At 33.6% G+C, this 27076-nt stretch overlaps 1 protein-coding gene across 13 annotated transcripts in view; it reads left to right on the forward strand.

The window, feature by feature from the left end:
• Nucleotides 1-27076, forward strand: part of Cacna2d1 (calcium voltage-gated channel auxiliary subunit alpha2delta 1) — a 460852-nt gene that overhangs the window by 329911 nt on the left and 103865 nt on the right. For all 13 annotated transcript variants that reach the window (XM_047560214.1, XM_047560216.1, XM_047560218.1 and 10 more), the window contains 4 exons: nt 4016-4147; nt 20496-20565; nt 23780-23830; nt 25077-25176. In XM_047560214.1, the coding sequence (XP_047416170.1) occupies nt 4016-4147; nt 20496-20565; nt 23780-23830; nt 25077-25176 (353 nt within the window). The remainder of the gene's footprint in view (nt 1-4015; nt 4148-20495; nt 20566-23779; nt 23831-25076; nt 25177-27076) is intronic.

Consider the following 27076-nt stretch of genomic DNA (forward strand, 5'->3'; position numbering starts at 1 on the left):
TTTGGCCTTGAGCATTATAAAAGACTTAATTTTTGCAAAACAAAACATCATAACAGATAAAGATCTTCATTTTGTAAAAGAGAAGAAAAAGAGTACTAATTTTACTCTTAAAATAGCCATAAGATGCTTAACTATGTTGGTTGGTAACATCAGTAGGTTTAAGGCTATGTTTGCATTTAGTGGTTAGTCTGCAGTGAAAAATACACTCATATTTCTAATATCACTAATATCAGTTCAAACAAGACATTGAAAGTTTGTGTGGATGTAAAACATTGCTATTTGTCTAGGATGAGGAAAAAAGCAGTTGTGAATACAATATATAGTATAATACAATGGCATATACATGATATTATTGAAAATATCAAATAAAATTGAATTTCAAATAGTCCTAAGCAATTTATAGATAACAAGCCATAAATAGAATCAACAGTATTAAATATATCTGTCCTAATAAAATAGGAAGTTTAATTTGTGGTCAATAAATATTTGAAATTATTTTTAAAAGATAATTTATTTTGGGATTCTTATACTTAATGATATTTGACAACTAATTTGTATTGATGTTTTTGTAAAGTCCTTTGAATTTTGATAACTTGCTCTGGATATTCAAATAAATATGGTGATTTATAGTATAATGATTGCATTTTAAAGTTCTTATAATGTACAATGACAAATGAAAACTTCTTAATAATCTATTGAACAATAATGAATCAGACTTCTACAATTTTTTGCGTATAGTCTATACATGAATGAATAATACAGTTTTATAATCGAGAGTACTACTTAAAATAAGTAATTTTCTGGGGATTTGGTTTTGTTTAATTTTTTTAGATCATGGAAAATATATGTCTTATACCTTTTATTGAAGAACTAATGTGTCAGGTAAATAGGAGAGATTAAAAGTACTCATTGAGGGTAAAGGCCATAACCACCTAAACTCTTCCTAGTATAAAATGAGGATCTCATGACAACTTTCAACTTATATGCTTGTCTTTTTTGCCAAGTTGTAACCAGAATAATCACTTTTAAAAATCTTCCTTATATAAACTCTATTTCCACGTTAGATAGGAAGAAGTGGAGAGGTTGATTGTTTGTGTATAAACATAATGAAAGTGCGGGGACACAGTTCACATTCAGGGAAGGACAAACTTGCTTTAGCATGGCCAATATTGTGTTTTAGCTTTTCATTCCATCATCTGAGTATTTGGTGATCTCTGCAATGCTTATCTTGAGCATTCTTGAAGCATACAGACAGAAATGTGAGCCCCCTTAGAAATTCTGGTTGAGCTGTTCAATCTTATAGTATTTAAGAATAGAAAATCTGTTCATTTCAGGTTATGAAAATATTATCTGCACATTGTTCCAGGATAATTCATAATTTGGTTCAGGAAATAGCAGCTAAATAATGAAGTGTTCAGTATAAGATTCTTGGTTTCTTGCTTGCTTGTTTCATAATTTGTATACTTTCTTTTACATCTTTACCTGCTTTGCATAATTTGAGAAAAAAAATTAGCAATATAGCTTAATTTCTCTAGTTTTGGGTGTTTCTTAAGTAATTTGAATGCAATGTTGAACAAATGATTCTTGCTCTAAGTTTCTTTGATTAAAGACTGCAGAGCATACTCTCCCTGGTTTACAGACCTTGAAGTAGAATTGTTGGATTAAAGATTGTACATTTTGATAGGCATAGTCAAACTGACCTCTATAAGGGTTGTACTAGCTGTGTATCCCCATCGCAGATTCTTTGTATTTTGTTTTCTGACTTTAGATATTCAAATAAAGATGGTGACCAATAAAATAATGATTGCATTTGGAAGTTCTTTAAAAACACACTGACAAATGGTTGTTCCTATGTCCTTACATCTCACTATACATTAAGTATCATCAAGTTTATAAACCTTGCTGATGTGATAGGCATATGATACTATTTATTTCATTCTGAGTAAACCTTAAAATTTGTTTAAGTGCCCAGTCTACACATTTGTTTTGTCCTATGCTGATTTGTAGATGAATATATGTTGAGAAAAACAGTTCAAAATTTACCTTACAAGAGTCTTGTTTATAAATGAAATTTCAAATTTATAAACTCAGAATTTTATAAATATATTGCCATGGTGATAGGAAAATTTCAGAGCTTGGGTGTTTTAGCCAGTAGATAACAGTAGAATTCACAATAAGACTGTCAGTACCTGATACTTAATAATTGTTAAGATATCATATGAAATTAAGAAAAAAATTAGCAGCCTTGAAAACAAATAAAACTTTATTAAAAATAATTAGGTGTCAGTTTGTTGCTTGATATGAATTAAAGAGACAAGGAAATTGAAAAGATAGAATAGATTGGGGATTAATGAAGTCTATCCGTATCATAAATAAATATTATTTGTTCGGTAGAATAGTACAAGTCATGAATGTTAAAAAGTTACGATTTCCTTCTTTCGGTGATGTTTTGTATATTAAAATAAATATTCATGAATAGCAAGTATCAGTTCAGGTTATCTATGTGCATGTAAATTTTCATATAACTGGCCACTTAGTGTTCATTGGATCATGCTCTTGAATATGAATTCTCTACTATCTCAGAATCACTGTGGATCTGACTCAGCTCATGAATATTCACGCACACACAACTGATCTTTCTGAGAGTAATCACATCCATAAAGATGAAAATCTTGTTAGTTTTCAATAATGAGAACCACATCAGGATGCTGGTCCCAGAACAATGTTACAATTCCCTTGTTTTTGTTGTTTCCTTTCTTTTTTGTAAGTGATACAAACTTTAAAATATAAACACATATGCTATGCATCCTTCTTGACAAAAACTCTTTTTTTCTTTTACCTTTATCAAAGCCTATGCATGATTTAACCATGATTGCTTTGTTGGCTCTTTTTTCTCTGGATGCAGAAAAGAATAAAGTAAAGCAGTGTCTCCAGTCCTTATCCTCAGCACATTTCCACTATTGAGGCTTGATCAGGGATTCTAAAATGCAGAGTGGCCCAAACTGCTGATCTACTGGAAGAATGATACATATTTTACATATAAAGGCATGACATTATGTATGCTACCTTTTGTGTACAGGGAAACTTATGTTCTATGCCAACTAAACTTTTAATATGTTAGATTAGTATGCTATGATCATGGAGACCCATAATCATAAATTATATAGTATTTTAACTCACATCCTACATATAAATGATTTTCATTATAATGCATGATATGCTTAGAATACCTCTCCAAGATTAGTGACTAGTTATTAAATAGGCATCAAAAGAAATCACCTGCTTTTTATTAGCATCATACTATAATTAATTAAATAACCAGGAAAACAAAAGAGAATTCAAAACTATTGTTAATGAATTTAGTGATGAAGTAACAATTAGTTCATATTTTCTAACATCAATATTACCAAGTCACTGAATGACATTTTCCTTTATAAAACTAAGTGCATTTTTTGTTTTGTAACTACAGTTAGTAAGCGATACTCAGTGACAATTTTTTTGTTTTAAACTCTGGTAGCAAGCTAAATAAGTAAATCACAGAACACCATCGGTAGTTTTAAAACTGCCTGAAGAACTTTGTAGGTTTCTCCAACTTGTTTTGAGGATTAGAAGGAATATCACCCAGTCCTCCTGGTTTGTTTCTCAAGATAACTCAGGGTAGTTCTCAGCCAAGAGCAATGTTGCTCCCAGGGGCCATTTGACCACATCTGGAGGCCTTTTCACTTGTCTCTCGGAGAATGGTGCTACTATCTCATAGGCAGAGACAAGAGATGCTGCTAAACATTCTGCAGTGTGTAGGACACCCCTACAACAGAGATATCCAGTCTAAATGTCAGCAGGATCACTTCATATCACATTTTAATCGAGGAAATAATTCTAAAACTTAGATAACCATTGAATTAGAATTGTTTTATAAACAAAGCAGTGAGAATGTGTACTATTTGTAAATAAATAAGTCAATGCAGTTTTTTTAATTATAAAGTTTGGATATATTGATTTTTTTTTTTTTTGGTAGCAACAATAGTGTTAAATGAACTCAACTGGACAAGTGCCTTAGATGAAGTTTTCAAAAAAAATCGAGAAGAAGATCCCTCATTGCTGTGGCAGGTGTTCGGCAGTGCTACTGGCCTGGCCCGATATTATCCAGGTAAGTGCTTACTGATTCAATAATTATCACAAGAAATTGTAAGTGTCTCCTTCAGTGTTGCTTATAAACACTCTGTTACCTTCTCCTACATCAGTATCATACTAGTTTTATTAAAAAAAAAGAATTCTCTTTACATGGCTCTAAATTGTTTTACATGACTCTCAATTGATCAAAATCACTTTGAACTGAGACACCTAAGTGATTAGTACCTGGTCTGCATCAGGCTGCAGTGAGACCATGTAGGTATTCTTAGGTCTGTACCTGGCACAGGAGGTTACTGTGAATCCTAAGACAAGAGGCAAGGCTCCAACTGCTTAGCACAGGACTGTCAGTCACATTAAAGAAATGAATAGACTTTTTAGAAACTATTTGAAATATTTCTTTCCCAGTTTTTGGTCACAATTTAAATTTATAACAAAAGTATTAGTGTTTCTCTTGAATCAGTGATTTTGTGAATGTGAATACAAGAGGAAATAAGATAAACTCACAAGGAAAATAGAGCTCTCTTTTGTGTCAGGTTGGATTAATTTCAGAAACATCTTGGTGAAGATGAATGTATTTCATAAATTAAAATGAAAATAGACCCCATCTTATAATGTTATTTATTCTTATAAAGGAGAGTAAGGAGAAATAAATAGCAACTCCTATAACAAGATAAAAAGTTAATCAGTAGTACATCCTGAGAGCTTATTGAAAACACTTTAAGTGAAATGTCTGTTGTTATTTTTAACTTCTCCACCTTTAGTACAAGCTGACAAACACAAAATGCCTTTTCTTTCTCAAAGGCATGCCCTGAATTATTGGATATTAGCCACAATGTGACTTTAAATAGAATTATTTTTAAGACATGAGTTTTTTAAACATCTTTAGCAAATTGAATTATTCATAGTAAAAAGTGACAGTAAGAAGTGACTTAGTAGTAAAAAGGAGTGAATTAAAAATCAAATTATATATAACCTTGTATTATGATAACAATAAATAATAGTATGGGAACCATCAGACTTAGTTAAAACTAAGTTAAAACTAATTTGAATCATCAAATTAGTTAAAAACGTTATGCTGTCTGCATGGTTATAATGCCAGATGATAAGACCAGTAATAATTATTTGTTTTAGAAATTCAGAGCACTAGGAAAGGCCTAGTTTGTATTAGATACTTAAAAAATGAGTTATAATAAAATATTAATATTAATATTTGATATGCATGGGAAAAGTATCACCTCGGTTGTTATCTTAATTGAATTTTCCATTACACAAATAGTTTTTACTACAGGAAAATACGCCTAAAACTCTTAAGTGCTTTTATTAACATGTTAAATGTTAAGTATCAGAAGATTGGAAATTTTAGTATGTAAGATGGCATCAAGGAAAAAAAGCAACAGTACTCATGTACATAATAAACCTGATATAATAATCCTTAAAATTACATGGGGTTTTATGAGGCATTTTCAAGTATAATTTTTAAACTATAGGAGTTATTAACTTGATATTCTTCTAAAAATATATAAATATAAAAATATGTATTTTTATTCCTAACATAATTAGGTAGCTTTTGAATATTTAAAATATATTACCTTTGTATAAAATTCCATATATAAGCAGTTGAGGAAAAAGGAGGAAAAGGAAAAGTGAGAGAAAATTAGGATAATAATGAAAAATCAAGCACCCAGGATCAGCGAGAAATGGATAATGCAGAGAGAGAGAGAGAAGTGTTAACAGGAGAAACACTGAGGAGAGAAAGGGAAGAATGCTTGTGAACACAGGGAGAGAACAGAGTCCAGAGGTGGAAGGAAAGACAGGTTGCATTAAATATTGTAGTGTATATTTCAGTAACTGGAGGACAGAATGCTAAATGTTCTTACTACAAAGAAATAATAAATGTTTGATATGTTAAATACCATTATCTGATCATTATCCAATGTACACATATATCAAAACTCCATCCTATACCTCATATATAATGTATAATTTTGATATATTAATTAAAAACAAAAAGTAGCTGGAACCCATGTCTAATGACATCTTCATTGAACATGGCTTATTATAAATTTAGTTTCATTTTTGGGTTCTTTGGAACTCTTAGTTTACATATATTAACTTTAAAGCTGTTAAAACTACTTGCACAGCTTTCAACTTTTTGTGAATTCTTATACATTGTACAAGATTGTAGGTACAAACTGCTCATTTCACCTATTAGTGTCTCCTGAAATTGTGACAATTACTGGAGTAATTGGGATTATAATTAGGAATCAGTGGTTCATTGAAATGCCAGTGTAGGTAACACTTACCCTTTTTAGATAATTAGCTGCATTTACAAAGGAAAAATGTAAACAGAAAAAAGCAAAAAATCTGCTTCATCTACCTTCTGATATTTACTGTTTTATTAATCATTTGTTTTTTTCTTCACCTCATTTGTTCATTTTAAAACCATGTGATTACAAAAAAAGGTAGCTAAGTATATGTTGCATCAGTGTTTAATAGACCTCTGGGTGACATTTCTTGTTGCTATATCTGCTGGAATTTTGCTAGAATAAATACAATAGAATCAGTTTATAAAGTATGTGGAATAACTTTTCTTTCTCATGGGTAGCCAATTTTTCTCAAGTTGTGTAACACTTTTTGAAAAATAGTTTGAAGTATTTTAAGCATCAGATATCATAAAGGTAGTCTAAAGGGTAATACTTTTTAGTTTAGTTATTAAAGAAGCACTTGATAAATTTCTAGCCAATGTAAAGAAAATGGAGTATCATTGGAGCCTCAGAACTTGTGATATTTCTAGAAGTAATGCCTTCAAGGATTCATTATCTTACAAAATTCCCATCTCTTTTTTTAGATATCTGCAAATAGACACATTTTTAACTATAGATACATTTAACATATTTATGGATCACTGTATAAACATACTTTAAATTAAAGTGAGTATTACTTTAGTGCCAATAATTATTAAAATACAGTGTGTCTGTTAGGTCTGTTTGTAACAACCGATTACTGAAAATGCAAAATTTTGATTTTTTTTTTAACACTGTTTTTCACCCACATCAATCAGCAATATGTAGACTATGACTGATAGGGGGGCGATCAAGAAAGAAATGCTACACACTCCCACTCATTTCTCTGTCATCTTTGGAGTGTGATCTCTGCCTCAATCATTGTAATTTGTATTCTTTTTTAAAGGACAAAGGACAGCATCCCCCTTCTCTCTAAGAGAATTTCCCAGAAGTCACACAAAACATTTCTTCTTAAGTGATACTGGACAGAATTTAGTGGTCCTGTGGTCAGTTTCCTTTAGTATGGCCATGTATCTGGCTTAAAAGCAGATGCTATATTAACTAAGAAGGGGATAGGTGGTGTGGGGACACGGACCATCCCTGCCTTGGTTACTATGTGCAAATCTGTGTTTTAAACCTTGTCATTTCTGCTTCCAGAAAATTTAAATCTAATTGAAGTATTAGAAGTTATACATCTTGAAATTTAGATTGCAATACATATCATTGACTAAATGCCAAATAATCTAGACAGATTATAGTAATATATTCCCACTAAAGTTGTGACAAAGAAGTAATTATGAATTAGTATCAGGGAGAGGTTCATGAACTATGAATTGAAAATTAGGTTAATTGCTGGGTGTGGTGAAACATGCCTCTAATAACAGCTACTCAGAAGGGTGAGACAGGAGGATCTCAAGTTTGAGGCCAGCCTCTGCAACTTAGTGAGACCTTGCTGCAAAAAATGAACAACCAAAATCAAAAAGGACTGGAGATGCTGCTCAATGATAGAGCGCTTATCTAGCATGCATGAGGTCCTGGCTTTAATCCTCAGTACAAACCCCCAGAAAAGAAGATAAAAAGCCAAAAAAAAAAAAAAAGGACAAGAAAAAAAGGCATAATCTTACAGTCTTTCTGGAGAGAGATAAGGCACAGAGCAAAAAAATAAATAAGTAAAAATAAAACAAGATGAACAAGAACTGTTGGAGACCAGTAAGCGGTGAATGGTTTGTTATAGAAAAAGAGTTATCAATTCAAAAAGCTTATTAATGGTAGTTTATATGACTTTGAATGTCAGAATAACTTGGGATTTAACGTGCAGGCAAAATATCACACACATTTTGGGCAGTGAGAAATGATGGCTAAGGAATTGTCTGTTCTTATTGGAAGGAGAAAAACAGGCTTGACACAAAACTATTGCTATGTATAATTGTGTGATGTGCAATTTGAAAGATACATGCAAGGAATCAAATAGGATTTAAAGAAGTATCTTTGAAAAGTTGAGGATAACAGAGATTTTACAAAAATAAAAAAATATAAGCTAACTGAAATGTTTTAGTTTGAGTGTGAGTGGATATGGAATGTAGGGGCAGTTTTCTGAAATTAAATGTCAGAAGCATGTCTTTTGGGGAAGTAAAATGATGGGTTTAATTTAGAATAGTAAAGTTTGAAGCATTAACTGGAGGGTGCTAATAACTCTACTTACTCCTAGGTCCTGGGTTTATGTTTCAAATTTGTGATTTACTTTGCTGTATGCTATCCATCAGTTTTGTGAGGGGGATATTCATCTTGTACATAAGTGAAATAATGCCATACTATTTTGTAGTTCTCAAAGAATCCTGATTTACACAGTTTACACAATCCTGATTCTATAGCCTAATTTCTTTGCCTTTTGTATGACCTTGTCTCTTATCTGAATCTTTGTTTTTATAATTGAGGGTTTTAATACTTGTTCACTTCATAATCAACTGTGTATATTCATGGTTGACCAAATGATTTATTTTCACAGGTCAGAATAATTAAATGGACTACTAGTGTGAAAATTGGGAAGTGCCTATAATCCAAGTGGGGATAATGATCTGTGTGTAAAATATAAGTATTTCTTAAAAAACACTTCAACTGTTTTTAACTTCTAAAATATTTCTCATTCTGTTCATTTTTCCTTTATGTATTGCTAAATTTTCATACCTTATGCCATTCATATTTAGATATATTAGAATGATCTTATGCAATTTGTTTTTATGTTTGTTATATTTGATTAAGAAAATTTAAGACTTTTTACTAAAATTCAGACGTCATGCACTTTTTTAGGTACACCAAATGTACACTTCTGAAAGAAATACAATCACTGTCATCTAAGAATATTTATTGAACTATAGAAATAGGAAACAGGAAACTTATTCCTATAGAATCATAATTTATTTCTGCTCTTAGAAATATGTCATTATTAGATTTATTTACTCATAAATTCAGACCTGTTTCTTTGTCAGCATTTACATGTTTTTCTGTGTGGCACATATCTGTCATTATATTCCATTAAATCCTTCCTGTCACATACTTTATAAAATATACTGTGCCCCTACTTATTGCTGAATGACTACTTGCGGGCCATTGAAATGATGAAATCTTTGTGTACCATTTATCTTATTGAGTATTCTACTGAACCACACAACTTGTCCTTGTTAATTGCTCCTTCTGCTACCAAAGAATACCTGTCTATATTGTGCAAAAATGTTTTACATGAGTCATCTGGCATCTGAAGAATTATCAACCAACCACATAATTGGAGGCCTTTTATTTAAAACTCACGATGATTTGTCCTTAGCCGTAAAACTATATATATCACTTGCTTATCTTTAAGAAGTGAGACAAAACTTCTGAAAATATTTCAGTGGAGATATCAAAATCTTTCTCGAGCTCCTACAGTGACATCATCTGAACATCCTGAACATGGAGTCTCATTGCTCAGAAATAAAATTAAAACTTAGAAATTATTTGATTAAGTCATTATAACGAAATCTGGGCAAAGGAAGGAAGACTGATAAAAGCAAAATAAAACTCTGTTTCTGAGGGAACAGAGACATCCTGAGGATTCTAATACCAGTGAGAGAAATTTTTTTTCTGTAAGAGCTCACATGTAGGTGAAAAAGAAGACTCATCAAAATATTGAAGTACAATATAAAAAGATATAATGTAATTATTAAAAAGTGATCTGGAGTGCAATTTAGATCATCAGATTTTTTTGTTCATTCGTTTGTTTGTTTTTGTGGTGCTGGGGTTTGAACCCAGGTCCTTGTTCATGCGAGGCAAGTACTCTACCAACTGAGCTATATCCCCAGCCCTGATCATCAGTTTTCTGATAAAATTATATGAGCTGATGTCCATTTAATGACATCTGGGCATTAAGACCATTCAAATATCCTACCTCAACCTTTATCTCCAGTTTTGCCTCTCACCATACAGTTCAACCTTTATTATATACTTCTACATGACTTTTTCCCCCCTTTAAAATTTTATTTTATAGTACATGAACCTATGCTTTCTTTTCATATGTCTGTACATCTTATCCATCATTCAAAATAAGATGCAAGCACCACCTTCCATATGAAGGCTTTCCAAGAACAGTCTTTCTTCATTTGGTTCTTTTGGTGAATGTAGTTTTGATCTTTTTTTACAATAGTATCAAATTTTATCTTCCTTCAGATATTATTTGGGATTTACTTTTTTTTTTCAGTCCATTGCAATGTGTGCCACTGAAGGTGGAGATAGTTTGTTAACTTTGACACACACTTTAGCACCTAACACTGTCGTGCATATAGTGGATAGCCAGTGTTTATTAAATGAAACCGGATAAACAAGTCAAGATCATAGAGTACTAGAGAATTTCATAAAAGTAATTCCTAAATAAAATGAACAAGAAAATTGAAGACAGAAAATTATTAGGATAATATTGAGTCACTATTTTCTAGTTCCCTGCCTAGAACACCTGTCAATTCCATTCTCTCACTTATACCAATATCCTCCGTGGGGCTTCTGAGGTTAAGGTCAGTTTTCATATTCCTAGAAAGTGACATGAATCTGTATCATGGTGATGCAGCAGAATGGGAAAACAGCATGATGTTACATTGTAGCACAAAGAGGAATATGCTTTTAAGTGGTTAAAATCTAAGCATAGCTTTAAAAATCTGTTACTTCAGTTAACAAACTGCATTAAAGATGCATTAAGAAGGTAATACACCATGATCAAATGGCTGCATCCCAGGGATGCAAGGTTGGTTCAACATATGCAAAATAATAAGTGTATTTCATCACTTAAATAGAATCAAGAACAAGTACCATATGATCCTCTCAGTACAGAAAATTCCTTTGATAAGATACAGCAGCAATTCATGTTAAAAATACTGAAGAAACTAGGGATAGGAGGAAATTATCTCAATGTTATAAAGGTTGTATACAACAAACACAAAGCCAACATGATACTGACAGGAGAAAAAATGAAAACTTTTCTTCCAAAATCAGAAACAAGACAAGGCTGTCTACTCTCACCACTTCTACTTAATATATTTCTTGAAACTCTAGGCAGAGAAATCACTCAAGAGAAAGAAATTAAAGGGATACAAATAGGAAAAGAAGTCAATCTATCTGTTTGCTGATGACATGATGCTCTATCTAGAAGACCTCAAAAATTCCACCAGAAGATTCCTAAAGCTGATAAATGAATTCGGCAACTTTAGCAGAATACGATATCAACACGTTTAAATCAATAGTTTTCCTATATTCCAAATGATTCAGCTGAGAAGGAAGTCAGGAAAACTATCCCTTTCCCAATAAACACACACACACACACACACACACACACACACACACACACAGAGAATTAATCTAACCAAGGAAGTGAAAGATCTCTACAATGAACAGTATAAAACACTTAAGAAAGAAATCAAAGATGACCTCAGAAAATGAAAAGACCTTCCATGTTCTTGGATAGGCAGAATTAATATTGTCAAAGCGGTCATACTACCGAAAGCAATATGCAGATTCAATGCAATCTCCATCAAAATCCCAATTGCATTTTTCATACAAAAAAAAAAAAAAAAACACACACAGTCCTTAAATTCATTGGGAAGAAAAAGACCAGAATAGTCAAAGTAAGTCTAAGCAAGAAAAATTATGCAGAAAGTATCATAAAACCCAATCTAAAAGTATACTGAAGAGCTGTAATAGCAAAAACAGTATGGTATTTGCATTATAGTAGGGATACCAGTGCAGTAGAATAGAAGACAAAGAGACAAACTGACATACTTATAGCCATCTGATATTTGACAAAGATACCAAACATGCATGTTGCAGAAAAGATAGCCTTTTTAACAATGGTGTTGGGAAAACTGGATACCAAAATATAGAAGAATGGAATTAGATACCTATATCTTACCCTGCACAAGTCAAATCAAAGTGAATCAAAGAATTAAGAATTAGATCAGAAATCTTGCAACTGCTGTGAGAAAACACTCCCTCATATGGGTACTGACTTCCTCAAAAAACCCATGAAGTTCAAGAAATAAAACCAAGAATTAATATATGGGATGGCATCAAATTAAAAAAAAAATTGCACAGCAAAGGGAATGATTTAGAACATGGAAAGCCTACAAAATGGGAGAAAATCTTTGCCAGCTATTCCTCTGATAGGAGATTAATATCCAGAATATATAAAGAACTCAATGCCATAAAAACAACCCAATCAATAAATAGGCAAAAGAACTAAGTAAATTTCTCAAAAAACACAAATGGCCAACAAATACATGAAAAAGTATTCAACACCTGTAGCAATCAGAGAAATGCAAACCAAAACTGCACAAAGATTTCATCTCAATCCAGTCAGAATGACAATTACCAAACACACAAATAACAATAAAGGCTGGTGGGGATGTGGGGGGAAAGGTGCACACATACATTATTGATAGGACTGCAAATTAATGCAATCATTCTGAAAAGCAATGTGGAGATGCCTCAAAAAACTGGGAGTGGAACCACCATATGACCCAGCTGTTCCAATCCTTAGTGTTTATCCAAGAACTAAAATCAGCACACTATGGTGATACAGTGACTTCAGTATTTATAACAACACATTTCACAATGCCAAATTATAGAATCAATGCAGATGCCCATCAGTAAACGAGTGGATCAAGAAAATGGGACATATATACACAATAGAAGTCTACCCAGCTATAAAGAAGCATGAAATAATGGCATTTGCCAGTAAATGGATGGAAATGGAGAACATCATGCTAAGTGAAATAAGCCAGACTCAGAAAATCAAGGGTTGAATGTTTTCTCTCATATGTTGAAGTTAGAGCAAAATAAGGGAGATCAGATATCATAAATATATAGGAAGTTGAGTAGAAAAGGAGAGAGAGAGAAGAAGGGAAAGGAGAAGAAAAATGGAATGAATTTAACAAAAATCTCATTATACATATATGACAAAGGGAATTTTACCTCTATATGTAGAAAATTTCAATCAAAAATAAATAAGGAACAAAAGGAATATGAGTAGAGGAAGGAGAATAGGTGGATGGAGGAGGGGAGGAAAAAGAGGGGATGGGAATTGAAATAAAATTTCTTGCATATGTTTTGGTCAAAATGACCCCAAACACTATGTGTGATTACAATCCTCCAATAAAAAAGCATAAGCAAAACATATTTTAAAAACTGCAATAAGTAATTATAATGATTCAGTAATGTGTTTTCAAGTATCTATGAATAACTGTTTTCAAGTATCTGTTATCTAAGGGATAATAGATTATTCCTGTTGTAATTCTCCCAAATGGAATGACTGCCTTTCAGTTTTATATTCTGCCTATAATCTCATTAGTAGTTCTAAACCATAAGGCTTTAGTCATTCAGCATTTTAAAACTTAATCAGAACATGTCCATTGTCTTGGGACCAGTCACTTGTTCAGAAAAATATGTCACCACCAAGCCCAGTATTGATGTATAAGGCAAACATCAAAACTACCCAATTCTGAGGGGGGTATGGAAAATGGTGGAATGAGACAGACATCATTACTCTATGTACATATATGATTACATGAATGGTATGAATCTACATTGGGTACAACCATAGAAACGAAATGATGTACCCCATTTGTGTACAATGAATCAAAATGCAGTCTGTAAAAAATTAAAAGCTAAATAAAAAATAAAAAAGAATTTAAAAAGATTATATAAAACAACAACAACAACAAAAAAACTAATCAATTCTAGCATTATAAGTGTTTCACAGCAATATGCTGTTTCCTAGGGCCAACATTATACTCGTATAAGAGTATATAGGAAAGAAAAAGAAAAAGTAGTGAGACAAATTTAAAACATGCTGTGAAGGGACTGGCATTGTAACTCGGTGGCAGAGCACTTGTCTAGCATGTGTGAGGCACTGGGTTTGAGCCTCAGCAGCACCACATAAAAATAAATAAAGTATTCTGTCCATCTGCAAAAAAAAAAAAATTAATTAATTAAATAAAACATGCTGTGAAAATTTTGCTTCCTGTGTATTCTCCTAGCTTTAAATCTTTACCCAGATTTGTATGACCAAGGAAAGTTTTGAGAAATTTCAAGATATTGGTTCAATTAGTTAAACAATAACCAGCATAATAGAGGCATAAAATAATACTCAGGTAAAACTCCTGTCTTATGGGTAAACCAGTTGGTTAGGGTGACTAACCTATGAAGCTGTGCAGCAACCCAGGTTATACCTACCTGCCATTCCATAGGGTGTCATCCTCATTTGCATGATCCACTTGCTGCCCGAATGTGTAATATACAATGGCTGCTTCTGCTGTACCCAATAAAAACTTGTATTTGTACACTAGCATGTTCCAACATGAGGCCACAAGAAGTGGGGCAGTGGAAATTAGTGGAAGGCAAGCAATGTGACTGAAGAGTTTTACCTGTTGCTTCTGCTCATATCCAATCTACTGCAATTTTGTTAAATGGCCCCATCATGGCAAGAGACGCTGAGAAATACAGTCTCTGTGTGGCCATCAACTATGATCGCCCACCGCCCGCAGGGACAGTCACAACGCGTATGCTCTTCTTGATCACAGGAACCAAAAGCCGTTTATTCCGCAAGTCTCAGACTTATATCGAGAACATCAGCCTGTCAGAGAGTAGACTACCAGGAAAGTCAGCCTATCAAGGAACAGTCTCCAGGCAGATACCAGGATCGCCTCATGTACAACAGCCAACCAGAGTTACTTCCTAAAACTTGTTTATGAGTGCAGCTATGTCTGGCAAGCTGCCAGGCGCCATCTTAGAGATTAGGCCAGGGTGCAGCTCTGGGGCTCTCAGAGCCTGCCCCTGACAATCAACTAATACTTGAGGCCTGCTATTGCTAGAAGGAAGAAGAAATGCATATGGCAGTCCTGGCACAGTCTGTTCCTCTAACAATTCAAGTGTTACCTCATACTTTCTTTTCCCACATGTTGAACACTCACCTCCTCCCACAGATGGTCCAAAGTCCCAAATAGTTTGTACCTGCAGCTCAAAATCCAGGATCTCTGGGTCACATGCAATTTTCTCTATCGTGTAGTATTACTTTTTCTAATTTGACTACTTTATAATTCAGCAGAATACTATTTTGTCAATCCTATTCATTCGAGTTGCTGCCCACATGCCTGATATACAATGGTTGCTTCTGCTGCATACAATAAAAACTCCCATTTGGTAAAAGAGCAAGAAAAAGAGAGCAATCACTATTCATTGTTTTCCCCACCCATTCGATCAGAGAGGAAACCCAAAACCCTCTTAACTTGCACAAAGCAAGTTTCTCAGCCCCTCTGACTGTTCTTGGTAAGGCTCTGTGGGAATCACTCACTTGTCTAAAGTACTGTCTGACACATGTGAAGGGCTATGCTTGGGGCTAGACAGCTCTCATAGCTTGCTGTTTTCCAGTGCAACTTTGAAGTCCAACAGTTGCTTTAGGTTTCAAATAATTACATTGCTTCTGCAGACCAGGCTTGTGGTTTGTTTAGTAATTCAAACATCAACAACAATGCTGCATTGATTTCTAGTTATTTTCTTCCAGTGAATTTCTTATGTAAGCAATTCTAGTGCTAAATTTAGTCAGAAATAATTTTTAAATCTGACATCTTTTATTTATTTACTAGGTTCCAAATTTAGTCCATTCCCTTCTCCCTCATATCAGGGAGCTTATTTGAAAACATTGCTAAGTACAGAAAGTTTGATATTATCAGTAATTAGTAGACAGTATTTTTTCTTTAAAGTGTCCATCTGTACCTGTGGCAGAAGGTAGATAGCTTCCTACAGAATTTTGTCCTCCTCCTTCGTTGTGAAGTCTCCTTTTGGAAGTGACTGCCTAGCTAGAGACTTCATTTCTTAGACCTCCCTTGTGTCTGTATAAGGTCATGGGGCTAGTTCTTCCCAACAGAATATGGAGAAAGCAGTCTGTTATTTCAAGCCTGAGATTGTCATGACTTGGGTGTGCCTTCTCCACAGTTACCTTCCTTCAGCAGCTGCATGTCCAGTGACTTGTGTGACCTTGGAAGGCAGGGTTATCAAAGGCAAAAGCTCTGCTAGCTTTAGATCTCCGAGTAACTGTCTGGAACAGAATCCCCACCCCCACCCCCAACACACACACACACTTACCCTATGACTAGTAATATCTTAGTCTGTTATATAAGTGAAAATTGCTATGCTGAGAATATTACTATGATATAATATTTCTATGCTAATTACTATGCTGAGAATATTTGAGATTTATACTTTAAGGCATTCTACATCACATAAGTTATATACAATCATCTATGTTTTCAGTATTTTACTTAAAATCTGAAGAGGTCAGCTATTTGCTTTCCTATATTCTCTAGCATGTTGTATGGGTACATAGTTCACAGTTATTTATGGAGACTCATCCATACTCAACCTGGATGTGGGAGCCATGGTGCAAATTACAGACCATGGAGAATCTATTCTCAGATGAGAGTTGTTAGATAGCAATACTCAGATTTCTGGAAATTTGTAAGCTATGCAATACACATTTGGTGAATTAATTGTTGCTTTGAAAAGAGTCCTAACTGATTATCTTGACTAGCAATCCAGAGTGTGACTAATATTTATAGGAGATGACTGAGACAAGCCTAAAATAATGGTCTACCAATAAAAGGATCAGGGTGATTTTTAAAGGCATTTTCAAGTATTTGAAATATGCTCCTTTTTATTTTCATGAGACTGAAAATGTGAAGATTGTTCAAGTTAGAAGAATGCATTTGAACTTATTAATTGGAAATGCAATTATTTGTTATTTGAAGTGGTGTTTCTACCAATAGCATTCAGTCCTCAATGCACTATTATGTGTATTATTTTTTCCTAGCCACTAAAATTAAAACTGGACACTTTCCTATAGTCTTTAGTTTATATTAACTATAAAATGGCTTTAAAGTTTGCATACCTTCTCTAGGATATACCTCTGCCACGTTTCAGTATTCCGAGTCAATATACAAATAAACATCTGCTTAAGTCAGTTTGATAGCTGCTACATCACACTTTTGATAGCACGTGGAATAGTATCACAGTCGAACGGGTAAAAGACATCCCCAATTCATTTGTGATCACAAGAAAAACATTCTCATAAGTGAACATCATTACTTTTAATGATGACAGTCAGTATCGAGATGCCACATTGTGGGCTATTTCTATTCCTCTATCCTGTATACCCAAAACCTTTTTGGAACACTAACAGGACCCTAAAATGAAGGACATTTCACATTTTGCAGGGATTTGAGAAACTGATTCAAGACATGTAATGTCACTATGTCTGATTATGAAACGGATGATTTCAGAGAATTATGATATATGGTTATTATTTCTTTTACTCTTTGATCATCTATAAAGTTGAGCTTATATAAATAATGTATTTCTTAAATGCCACAATAGGATTTTACATGTTAATTGGCAGTATCACAGAAAAAAATTATATTGTTTAATTTTACCATTATATAAATATATTAACTTAGTCTAATCTTGGGATATGACTTAAAATAAATCTCAGAAAGCTTATGTAAGATTATTAATATTTTTAAATATAGCTACCTAAGATTATAAAATATTATTAAAATTTAATAGTGCAGTTCATAAGGTAAATTATAACCTTTTAATTATTTTGTCCTTAAAGAAAGATATAAATTTTATGAAGTGTAGTACTTCCTATCAGTTCATTTCATTTAGCAATTGTAGTAGTGAAACAAATCCTAGATGAATGTGCTCTATAAAGAATTCAGAAATCTAATTTTAAAACAACTTTCAAATTCCCATTTCATTAAATCATTGATCAAATTCATTGCTAACCACTCTCAACAATTCATGATAATTGCTATTGACAGTGGTAACTAATCTCACTTCTCTCATCTCCTTTGTACATTTGCACTAAGTCTTGGTCCAACCGGACTGGAGAGAGGATGGAAAATAGTGATATGAACCAGGGAAAGTTCATTTTTTAAATAAAGAATTAATTATAACAGGGACTAGAGTAATGATGGGAAAGGCTGGAATTACAGAGAATTCTAAAGAATATATGAATGCTAGATGTAATATCTTATAACCTAACTTACAATTACTATCCCTAAGCCTGAGCTAGAGTATCCAAGAAAGAGTCCTAAGGTCCTTATCCCTGACCTGAGATTCAGACCTACTTCTAGAGGACATGGTCATGATCTGCATTAATGGGACTTGCTGGAAATCCACCCTCTGGGTTTCCAAGGTGTCTCACTGGAAGCTTTTCACTGCAAAAATGGTTGGGGATTACTGCTGGCCTTTTGGTGACTGGTGAAGCTGCCCAGGCTGTAGGAACTTGGGGAAACTGCAGCACATCAGGAGATGAGCTTTGGAGAAAAGGTGTGCACAGCAGGTCACAGACACCAGAAAAGTTGTATGTGCTGCACCTGCCTGTGAGCTGATGGGCCAAAAACGTGAGGAAAATACCCTTGCCTCATTCAGAGTTTGCATCATCTGTGGACAAAGCTTGAAGTTATGTCAGGTGGTAAAAGACAAATGTTCAAAGAACCCAGAATGTTCATAGAGCAAGCCAAAAGGGTACGTTTAGAGTTAAGAGGCAATAAATATGTACTAGGCATAATATGGTACTGAAATTAGGATAAGATTTCTTTAAATTTTTAGTTATTACTAAGATATTAACTTGGGGAATCAATATTATAGAGGAATAGTTGAAAGTGAACTGAGGTGTCTACTAACATGCTTGTTGCTCAATTATAGAGCTGCAAAAGAAAAAGATATTTTGTATCACTGGCACTTAGATTCTGCAAATGCAAATTGAAAGAATAAATTTACCATATCAGTTACATTGACTATGTCAGTAATTGGTTCTTGGGGGAGTGCTATATTTAAGCTTACTGTTTCATGTAAATGTGATTAGTCATTTAAAATGAATAAATCATTGTATATTATAGCCACTAATAGGAAAGAAATTTTACAGTCAAGGAGGGATTTAGTTGCATATATTTTAGACATGTTCTAATTGGCCAAATTATTTTCATTGGCTAATAAACCTGACTCCCAGTAAAGTTCTCTTTAATTTCCATAGTTAAATAATAAAAGGGTAAAATTGATTGTGGCACATCAATCATAACTTGAATTTTCCCAAGAGTTTCATGTCTAAATATCTTCAAGGAGAGGGACTTCTTAAGCCTAAAAGTATTATCCAGTTCATCAGCATTTATTTTTCACTAGTGGGTCTAAGGTGTGTGTGCAAGTTAAATCTTATAAAGCATTTTAATTAAAGTAAGTATAGATATAATTAGAATAAGTGTAAACTAATTGCATTTAAAAATCAATACAATTAGGCTAAAGTTCTTTCTGATTACTGCCAAATGATAGATGCTGTGGAACTAACAAAAAAAATTGATTCTGAACTAGAATTACTCCACACCTTTCCAATAAGTTTTTTTTTAATTATGAAATTATTTTAAATATGGTCTAAACTTTGAATCAGGATTTCAACATAGATTGTCCCATTATCAAATATGATTATTATATGATTATAAAAATTTAAAAGTTGTATTTTATGATAACAGTCTAAGAAAAAGTCTTTTGTACCAAAATAAGATTGCATTGAATGAAAATAAAAGAATCAAACAATTGAATGCATAATTTCCCTTAGTGACACATATGTTTGCAGTCAAGATACAGTTTCTGTTTAAAGAGAGGGACAAAAGTGTATGACCTCTGGATACTTGGTAAAACATATAAGTTAGCACCCTTGGTGAAACATAAAGGTTAGCACAAAACCCTTATATCTAAGGTTTATTTGAAATGATGTGAGAGAACTGGCTCGTATTGACTTTCTTTTGTACTAGTGTGTTGTTTTCCAAAAGGAAAAAGAAAATACTGAAGGCATAAAAATGATGTCTCCTATTCAAATATTGGTGTAGATAAGTGGGATGTTGTCTCTGGTGTTTTCTATGGTGTTTTGTGAGTGTTTTTTGGCGGGAGGTTTACATTATTTTTGTAGAGCTTATATTGTTACAATTTCTCCTTTTTTTTTTTTTTTTTTTAAAGCTTCTCCATGGGTTGATAATAGCAGAACTCCAAACAAGATTGATCTTTATGATGTACGCCGAAGACCATGGTAAGGATGTTTAGCTGATCTTAAATGTGAGAAAGACAAAAGGAGATTATGTTAGTTTTTGTTAAAAATGTTGGGGGTATGTTTTCATTATTAGGATGAATGTTATCTCATTATGTAAAGTGCTCTGTTTTCTTAAAAGTAAACATAAGTACATGTGGTAAGTTCAAGGAAGAATGAAAACAGATACTGCCGAAATGAACCATCACATTTATTTCAAGTGGACTATCTTCAGATTTATATGCAATCTCAGCTTGAAATCTCTTTTGGCTGGTGGGAATTTCTGTTGAAGGGCTCCCAGTTTGCTTGGGGTAGAGCTCTAACAGAGATGACATAGAATAGGAGATAGTTTGCCTGTGGCAGTGAACTAATGAGAACTGGCCCTAAGGAAAGAAAGGTCTGCCCCTAATTATGTCCGTATAGCTTAGGTTTTATTTTTTTCCAGAAAAGAAGTTTTATTTGTCCTTCAATACAAAAGCAACTAATTCTCCTAATAAAGATAGAAAAAAATATTGATAATCTGTAATTGGACTCATTGGGAAACAACTATGAATTTTGGGTTTTCTATTTTATTTCAATTTTTGAAAAATAGAGTTAATATATGAATGTATCCTTTTAATGCATTCACTTTATGTACAACATAGTGCTTTGTATTTCACCCTTTTCATATCATTACCTTTGGGTACACAGAGACATCATTTTTAAAAAGAATGTATGGTAACTTATTTAAGAAATACACTATCATTGGATATTTAATTTATTCCTAACATTTTGCTCATGTTTCTGGCAGATTCTAAGGGGCATAATGGTTGATTCAATAGCATGTATTTAAGACTTTTAAATGCCTTGTTAAATGTCCCAGTAGTGATTTGTGTGAACACCAAACACGTATAATAGTGACTAATGTTAACACGTGTATTATTCTTGGCAATATTTCTCTGGTGTGTCTCTTTGGAGACATAGGTTGTTGAGTAGAGGCAAAGATTACTATAACATATGATTTTTTTTTACTAATATTCTTTTTTTATGGGGTAATTTTTTTTTATTATTGTATACAAATGGGATACATGTTGTTTCTCTATTTGTACATGGAGTCAAGGCATACCATTTGTGTAATCATAAATTTACATAGGGCAATGATGTTTGATTCATTATTTTTTCCTTTCCCGCCCCCTCCCATCCCTCTTTTCCCTCTATACAGTCCTTTCCTCCATTCTTACCACCCTCCTTATCCCTAACCCTAAACCTAAACCTAACGCTAACCCCTCCCACCCCCCATTTTATGTCCTCATCCGCTCTTCAGCGAGATCATTCGTCCTTTAGTTTTTTGTGATTGGTTTATCTCACTTAGCATGATATTCTCCAATTTCATCCATTTGCCTGCAAATGCCATAATTTTATCATTCTTCATTGCAGAGTGATATTCCATTGTATATATATGCCACATTTTCTTTATCCATTCATCAATTGAAGGACATCTAGGTTGATTGCACAATCTGGCTATGATGAATTGAGCAGCAATGAACATTGATGTGGCTGTATCTCTGTAGTATGCTGATTTTAAGTCCTTTGGGTATAGGCCAAGGAGTGGGATAGCTGGGTCAAATGGTGTTTCCATTCCAAGCTTTCTGAGGAATCTCCACACTGCTTTCCAGAGTGGCTGCACTAATTTGCAACCCCACCAGCAATGTTTGAGTGTACCTTTTTCCCCACATCCTCGCCAACACCTATTGTTTCTTGTGTTCTTGATAATCGCCATTCTAATTAGGGTGAGATGAAATCTTAGGGTAGTTTTGATTTGCATTTCTCTTATTACTAGAGATGTTGAACATTTTTTCATATATCTATTGATTGCTTGTAGATCTTCTTCTGTGAAGTGTCTGTTCATTTCCTTAGCCCATTTGTTGATTGGATTATTTGTATTCTTCGTGTAGAGTTTTTTGAGTTCTTTATAGATTCTGGAAATTAGCGCTCTATCAGAAATTTTTATTGTTTTGGGGGAAATATGGAAACTAGATTCCAACCATAAGAAGCAGTCAATATCCTCTCCTGTTGTCTTCCCATTGAGAAGCATACCAGGACCAGTCGTGTTAAGATGCTAGGCATTAATATTGATGTTCTGCAGGCATCACCTTACATCAGATAATAATGCATCAATTGAAAAAAATACAAACCAAAATCAAACCAAACCAGCCCCCCCCCAAAAAAAAAAGAAGACAGTAGGCATGAACTAGATTGGTCTTCCATGGGAACACACTTGCAACTCTGCCACTTCCCCTTCTTCAAGGGAAGCAAGCATGGGTGCAGATTATAAACCAACTTCTTTGTCAACACAGACGTGAATGGATAGCAACTATACTGCAGGTTGTGTGAAAACTATTTGGCAAGTAACCTACAGGCTTATGAGAAGTTAGATTTGGAGTGGTGGGCAAAGAGGCCACAGAGATGACTAGAAAGTCAAGTTCCTGCTGTGGCCTGGTAGAAGGAGCTTTTGAGGTTGTTAAAATATCTCTTTCTACAATCAATGAATCATCTGTGTAAAAACTCTTACTAGAGTCTCTTTAAAATGCAGATTTTGATTCTCTAGGACTGTGGTTAAATTGGGAATCAACATTTTGAGACAATTCTCCAGATGATTCTTGAATATGTAAAGTTTTTGAGAGCACTTGAAATTCTTGGTGCTAACATTTCATACTATGTGATTTTTTATTTACCAATAAGGCCTGTTTAAAAAAAAAAAAAAAACTTTTGTCAGTGTTACTTTTGTTTTTTTAGTTCCTAGACCACTGATCTTTTTTTTTTTGTTTTCTTTTATATTTTAAAACAGGACAATTTGTTGTTCATTGGAGTGGTTTAAAAACATGTGGTCAACAATTAGAGCTCAGGATTTTTTTTTTTTTTTCCTTTAGAAAATGTCCTTTTGGAAGTCGATTTCATTCACTGTTAGTATTAAAAATCTATATCTTTATCTTTTGTTATAAATATCTGAAAAATGTGCTTTAATTATCATGCCTTTGGCATCACCAATTTCAGGTTAAATATAATCTTTTCAAGCTGCTATTGCAAAATGTGAATAAACGATCATTGTCTAGTAAGATAGCATGGAATTAGGTCTTTCCTTGGAAATTACCTTATGTCAGAGATCTGTTAAAATCAAGACAATTAATATCTATGTTATGTTGCAGAGAGAAAAACATTTATGTGTTATTTGTTTCAGGTATATCCAAGGAGCTGCATCTCCTAAGGACATGCTTATTCTGGTTGACGTGTGAGTAGTTAAATATCATATTTTTTATGCTGAGCATTTGAGAGAATTTGTAGGTAAGAATAATATGTTGGAAACTTATGACAGTTTGAAAAAACAAAAAAGAAACAGGACATGATTATTATACTTTTATATCTACACAAAGAAACCACAATAGCAAAATCAGCAAAAATTATTTTATTGAAAATTAGAAGACTTTCATGTTTATCTGTAGAAAGTGGGAATTTATGGCATGGTTCTAAAGACTGAATGTTTTTGAAAAATTACTTATTTGGTTCCAATTTTTGATTTAGATTTTGAGCAATATTGAAATGCAGAGTTGCTGAAACTAAGCAGTTCTTCCTACCAAAAAAAGATTCATTTGACACTTGAGTCATTAATGACTCAATTAAATTTTAGGGGGCCTGGTAAAGTGAGGGAGCACTTGCCTGACAAATGTGAACCCCTGAGTTCCATCCCAGTACCACCAAAAAAGCAAAATCATAATAATAAGAAGAAGAAAAGTGAGTTAAGTTTAGATGAATGTTAAAAATATTTTTAAATGTTAGTACTGTGACCTTGTTCAAGGGACATGTTGATATGTAAGAAAATTTCCAGGAGTTTATATATTGGTCATTTTATTTATTTGTTAATTAGTTCAAGTTAAGATACTGATGACTCTCTGTGATGTAGAAGTGGGAATTAGTTCCCTAGAGATGAGCCCTGCAATAAGGGAAGTCATAAAGGATCATAGAACAGTTAGAAACAAGAAATGAAGACTAAGTTGTAGAGGATATCTGCTTTAGGGTGCAGAACAAGGCATTCTGTCCATAAATCTACTGTCACACAGTTGTTTTATGGCTTTATAATTATTGGCTCAATAAAGTCAAACATTGGGCCTCCAGAACAGCAACTATGCCTATAACCTCTGTAGCCCTCTCTGCTAAATTGGCTCCTTAGGATTGGTATTGGTACATATTCCTTGAATGAGCAAATGCGCCATGAGTATCCATGTATTTTATAAATCATCACTTGCAGATAATTTTGATGGTTTTATATAGAAATAAGTATTGATATTGGTAGAAAATGAAGCATAGGATTTCTTATTTCTACTATATCAAAAAATCTCTGCTACCGATTTTTTAGAGACATTTATTATTTGAATATTATATAAATGATCCAGGGTTAGTGCATAAGTTATCTTTTCTTATGATGCCATTGATAAAATAACCAATGAATAACACATGCAGACCAACTTGTCTGTCCACAGGAGTGGGAGTGTCAGTGGATTAACGCTTAAACTGATCCGAACATCTGTCTCTGAAATGTTGGAAACTCTCTCAGATGATGATTTTGTGAATGTAGCTTCAGTAAGTATAAGATAACTGCATTTTCTTGAATTATATCTGCAAATGCTATCTCCCCCTGTCTTTGGATACTTTATACTTTTATCTTAGACAGACTGAGGTATGTGATACTGTTGAAAGGCTATCTTACTGAGCTATCCTACCACAGTTACTGATTCTCCTATACTTCCATGCTAAGATCGTTTTTGAATTCCTAATGGTTTATCTCTGATATAGTAATCAAAATAATGAATATGAATGAAAAGCATTCCTGATATTCTCCTTCACTCAGCAGAGCTTGAATAGGTAATGGGAGCCCCTTCACTCCTCAATACCTGTGGGACTCCTGGGAAGTAGCATCTTGGCAGTATGATTAGGGGGTGATTTTCCATTCATTGTAATGCTTATTTTCACCCTGGACAAATAACCATAGTGCATTACAGTTTTAAAGTATGCTTTTTCTTTATAATGCAAGAACCAATAGGCAAATAAATGTACCTCTGAACCATTTTAGACTTTTTTCCTCATCAATAGAAATTATTGAACTCTGAAGCAACTGAAATAAGAGAAATGGATGTTATCACATCTTATTTTAATTCATAGAATTTATGTAAAGTATTTCATGGCCATTTTCTTCTGGATATAATTTCACATTTGAAGTCATAGAGACATGGATGTAGGAGGAGGAATCTGCAGTGAGGCTATTTTGTATTGAGCATATGAGAGTGGATCTGCCTCTGAAATCACTTGGGAGGAACACGTTAAGGCAGTGATTGATTTTCTCCCATTCCAGGAAGGGTCCACTGGGAGTGGTAGGAGGCAGGAGACCCAGTATAATCTCTTGTTAACTGAAGCTCCACATAACTTAATGAAGGCTGTCTATTAATAGGAAGATAACTTATCCCTAAAATGCTTTTAATAGGATATTCCTGGCTAAGGATAGCAAGAGTTAACAGAACCCAATATTTGTGGTGCACGATTCCCTGAAATGTCCACAGATGCCGTAATTTTCTGGGGAATAAATTGGAGATATGTCACAGTTTAAATAATTTCATAAGGAGCCCTGTGAAATTCTCTTTGAGACATCATTTCATGTAGGTCAGAGAGATGTAACCAACATAGAAAGTAAAAGGCTGGGGAGCCAGCCATCATCCATCTCCAGAACTCTCTTGTCCACTTCAGGTGGACCTTATAGATCCTTTGGTTTTCCGGTGGCCTTGATGTTACTTAATAAAGCTTGATGCTGATTAAGACCTCTGATTCATCTTAGTCTGATTTTACAGACTACATATTTCAACAAAATGCAAACAAGTAAAATGTAATGCTTGATCTCTCAAATAAGGTGATCAGAGAAGACTCTTATTTAGCTTTATTTGCATATAAACATTAATTGTAAAGGCATTGCAATGAATGTTAGTTAAGAAAAGATTATCTTTGTCATAACAAAAGACAAAGGCTTAAGCATCTTATCTGTTGCAGAATCTAGATTTAATTTAAGGGAACTTAATTCTGCTGAGAAATTCTGGAAACCAAATAGTATGTTCATTTTAGAGTTATCCTGCCCAAACCCCAAGGAGCTTGGGTGTTAGGCAGTAGCCTTCTACATGTATGGGCAGGACAGATTCTGTCCACAAGACGCAGTGCTGAAACCAAAGACCATCAATACTAGGAGTGGGGAAATGGCCAGTGTCCACTCTGTTCAGTTAGTGATTATTAAAGGTGGAGACTAGTCACAATTTTTAAAAAACGGACAAGCTCAGTACACCAGGATGGTGAACTTCTAGAGGCTGAACCTAGGTCGTAATTTGTTTCATCTTTTCTCTAATCATTTCCCTGTATCCTTATTCATTTTCTGGTAGCTTGCTTGGTGGCATGACTCAAATGTTTTTCCCACACAAGATATCTATGAATTCATGATTCCTGT

Source organism: Sciurus carolinensis, chromosome 8 (genome assembly GCF_902686445.1).
Source record: "Sciurus carolinensis chromosome 8, mSciCar1.2, whole genome shotgun sequence".
In the NCBI taxonomy this organism is placed as follows: Eukaryota; Metazoa; Chordata; class Mammalia; order Rodentia; family Sciuridae; genus Sciurus; species Sciurus carolinensis.